Source organism: Lolium rigidum, chromosome 3, assembly GCF_022539505.1.
Source record: "Lolium rigidum isolate FL_2022 chromosome 3, APGP_CSIRO_Lrig_0.1, whole genome shotgun sequence".
NCBI lineage: Eukaryota > Viridiplantae > Streptophyta > Magnoliopsida > Poales > Poaceae > Lolium > Lolium rigidum.
Genome location: NC_061510.1, coordinates 45,907,184 through 45,911,419, shown reverse-complemented (window position 1 = coordinate 45,911,419; position 4,236 = coordinate 45,907,184). Strand labels below are relative to the sequence as shown.

General features: G+C 46.8%; 1 protein-coding gene and 1 non-coding gene across 2 annotated transcripts in view; both read left to right on the top strand.

Moving 5' to 3' along the window:
- Window positions 1–440: 440 nt before the first annotated feature.
- TRNAS-GCU lies at window positions 441–528 on the top strand. Its single transcript has one exon. It is a non-coding gene; the product is annotated as a tRNA-Ser (tRNA).
- Window positions 529–3,995: 3,467 nt separating this feature from the next.
- LOC124695903 overlaps window positions 3,996–4,236 on the top strand; it is a 1,516-nt gene continuing 1,275 nt past the window's right edge. Inside the window, exon 1 of the mRNA XM_047228708.1 lies at window positions 3,996–4,177. Within this exon, the coding sequence (XP_047084664.1) occupies window positions 4,090–4,177 (88 nt within the window). The 5' untranslated portion in view covers window positions 3,996–4,089. The remainder of the gene's footprint in view (window positions 4,178–4,236) is intronic.

Below are 4,236 nucleotides of genomic sequence, written 5' to 3'. Positions count from 1 at the left end.
GCTATCTTTTTTTGTTTCATGAATTTATGTATGTCTGTCGCAACATAGAGTTATGGATAATCAAAATATGCGGGTGTGTTTTGCAATTTATAGAGTACTTTTCAAGTTTTCCTTATGATAATACATATTAGTCATGTTTGTCAGTAAACTGACCGGAGGCCAGCATGTTCATCACATGCATGAACAACTCTTAGGAAAAAGCAGCAAGTATCAAAAACGGCGCGGTAAAGCACGCTAGGTCCTTCTAGTGTCAGTACGTATTACAGACTCCATCACCTTAGATGAGACATGTACGGAGGATGAGGAACATTAGTACAACCTAGGTTTGCGTCCACCTCACCCCCCTCGTCAATACTTGTCGCCTTCAGATCCAAAGCCAAGGCCAAGGCAAAACCGCCATCGTCTCTATCATATCACGTAAACCTTTTGATTTGGAACAGGGAGAGATGGCTGAGTGGACTAAAGCGGCGGATTGCTAATCCGTTGTACAATTTTTTTGTACCAAGGGTTCGAATCCCTCTCTTTCCGCTCCCTCGGATCATTTTGGACTTTTAAATTGGAAGGAATTCTGACCCCCGGATTTGCTCATAGATAAATGTACGAACCAAATCCAATCGTTGACAAGAGTGATACGCATGGGTCTTCATCAAACATGTATGATCTATGTAGGATACCTCTCCGGGCAGGACACATATTTCTATCTATGTTTCCTGGATACGTGCTACTATTAGTTCGCGCAGTTGTTCAACTAGTAATACAAACTAAAATATATTTTAAAATAAATTTTAATGAAGAATTAAGATACAACCGAAATGAAGATACACACAGTAGAACATGAATTAAACGCTTGGGTGAATTTCTAAGCTACAACTTAAATAAACGCTACGAACACTACATCCTCTTGCTCTTACCCTTCGTTGATGGAGCAATCTTCCCCTTGGAAGAGGCGGCGCTCTTTCCCTTGCTGCTCGGCATGAAGTCGTCATCGGAGTCCACACTCACCGATGCAACACTTTTCTCCTTTGCCGAGGCAGCGCTCTTCCCCTTTGAAGAGGTGGTGCTCTTTCTCTTGTTGCTCGGCATGAAGTCATTATCAGAGTCGTCGATGCAACACTCTTCCTCTTCGTTGACGCAGCGCTCTTCCCCTTAGTCGAGGCAGTGCTCTTCCCCTTTGTTGAGGCAGCGCTCTTTCCCTTGCTGCTCGGCATGAATATATATCATCGTCGTCCTCGCTCTCGTCGCACCACAGGCAAGGCATCATTGTACGCTCCTCATTTGATATTCACTATAATGTACTTGTTTCATCCACCTGAATTTCAACCTCAGAAGTTCTTGCCGTATTTCCTCGGGAGTCCTCGCAGGTCAACCTAACCTACTTAATGTATGACCCACTTCAGCGTTATAGGACGAGGAGAGAAGAAATGCGGGAAAGGTTTGGCGGGACAAAATTAGCGGGAACTCTATGATGAATAAAAATTTGTGGGAAAAATTGTGGTGGGAAAACCAACTTTCTTTACTATGACATCTCGCCACACTACATCAGAAACTAAGATATAATGGCACACTAAAGTTGAAATTAAGATACATCGCTCCTCCTCGACATCACTTTACTTGCCATGCCTCCAGACGTGGCCATTTTTCGGTCATGTCACCACGTTCTTCTGCTGCCTGTCTTGGCAGCCATTTCTCTTAACCTCTTCCTTTCCGCCTCACGGGCCTCTCTATGCACCTCTTCCTCTGCATACCTGCGTGCAGCCTCTTCCTCCATCATTTTCTGGTTCACCTCACGATTTCAAGATTGCTCCGACCTTAATTTTAGTATCTCTCTCTCCGCTTTATCATTAGCAACAACCCTTTCACAACGCTCCTCCTTGAAGAATTTACTCCATGCACGGCAATGCCTTTCCTCAATGTCACGGCACCCCCAATATGGCTTCTCCGTGTCAATCCAATGAAACCACTTGCACAGGACTAGGGGAGACTGCAACACAAATAAGATCATTAATAAAGAAAAATAATGGCATACAAATATGAGTATTCATCATGTTGTTAGAACATACCGCAGACCTTGAGGACGATGAACTTGTTTATCTAAGTGGATCATGATCATAGTTCGCGCACATGAAAATTTTCATGCCGAACCAATCCGAAAAATCCCCCACCTACTCACCTTCGCAAGATGGCCGCACCAACACCACTCTGCTCTCATCCCCGGGAGCAAGCTTACATTCTTCATCATCCTCGGCCCAAAATCTTGATCTGATCAAGGTACACTCATACCCACTAACATATTTTGATAAGGAAAGTGAGCAACGGAGAAGGCAAACTCGATCCTGATGTTTCAATTTGTAGTCGGGTAAGTATGCCTTGTATAACCTTCAATTAGTACAAACAACACCAACAAACAATTGCAGAAAAATTAGCAAAAATTGTCGGTGGTCTATTTGTTATATCAGTACAGAAATCGTACACGAATATGGTGCTTTCGGTGATCTATTTACTGTACAACTTTCACGGAAAATCGAAATCCGGCAGAGATCTCGGAGATGGAAGTCAGTGGCGCAGAGATGCTGCCGCCAGGAATTTCGCGCGCGCCATGCCAAGATTCCCTGCCACCACGACATGTGGAGGCATGCGGCCACGTCAACCTGCCTCAGCCAGGGGCGGCATGGCCCACCCTAGTCGACGGACACTGATGGCGCGCAGACGGTGAAAGACGGTGGACAACGTGCCGCCGCACACCCCGGTGGCAAGGCCTACCACCACTCTCTCCGACGGCGGGATCCACGTGTCGCCTGGGGGCAATCTTTTCTGGCATTGTCCTTTCTGTCGAAATTTCTATGTCCGAGCTGAAAAAAAGAGGAAAAGGGAATTGCTCGAAACCTGGTTGGATTGACCGGTCTAGAGGCTTTTTTCTTGGACGCCCGTACATCTGATGAGTCGTATATGGTTTCCGTGTCGAACCTAGCTAGTTGTACTCCAGTTGGAGTCGGCTTTGCTATCGACGAATCTAGATCCACGAACGCCTCTTTCTTTTGGTCTAAAGGCACCCTAAAGCAAGGGTGCGGCGGTGAGAAAGGATCAAGCGTGTGGCGGTGGAATAAGTCGATGGAGACGGACGTCCATCACGAGATGAAGATGGGGGAGGCATCTGGGAATCTCATGGTCATGGCGCAGCAGTCTAGGGTCCGTACTCTCTTTAAACATATGGTCCGTACTCTCTACAGCGACAGGAAGAATCCCAGTGCTAGAGGTGAAGAATCTCTGACGGTGGCCAGCGGCAAATCGGCCAGGGGTGAAGAGGTGATTATTCTGGAGACGGAAGAATCTGTGAAAGAAGCTGAAGCAGCTCTAAAGAAGGAAGCCGAGGAGGGTGCCCTACTGGTAGGGATGGATTCAACTGGTCGCGTGTCTTCGATGCAGAAGCAAGCCCAGGAGGGTGCCCTATTGCTAGGGCTGGATTCAATGGCTGATGAGTCTGTGCTGCAGAAGGAAGCCGAGGCAGAGTCGGGAAAGAGATTTAGGATTATTGTTGATGGGAAGTTATACCCAGCGATAACACACCAGGAGGCGGAAAAACTGATGGACGAAATCCATGAGCGCAGAGAGGCGTTGAAGAGAGATTTGCAAGCAAAACAAGATGCGAAGGGAAAGGAGACAAAGGCTGAAGTATCTGTGACAGAAGCTGGGAGACCGGAAGAATCTGCAACAGAAGCTGAAGAAGCTCTAAAGAAGCAAGCCGAGGAGGGTGCCCTACTCAATTCAACTGGTAGCGAGCCTTTGATGCACAAGCAAACCGAGGAGGAGCAAGGAAAGAGACCTGAGAGGCAGCTGTATGCGGAGATACAGAGAGCTTTGCTCGACATCCAAGAGAAGTTGGCAAAGAAGAACTGGAAGACGGATAAGCGGTCCTTGCAGCTGCTCAAAGATATGTCCAACAAATTGGACATGTTGGATCAGGGCGGCGATGACAAGGAAACGGATGAGATAGATGACAGGGGCGAACTAGACATAGATCAGACATGTTTGGATACCAATGAGGCTTTTTTCGAACCAGACAAGTTGTTTCTCGATCCATTGGCCAAGGAGATGGCTGATGAGGCGGAGAGTTTCGCTTCATACTCTAGACTCTGGGAATATAAATGGGGGAAAACCCGTGGTTTCTTCACAGACCCAAGTGAGCAGAAACACACCCTCTCTATCTTGTTTAACTGCTGGTTGCGTCATTTTTATTTA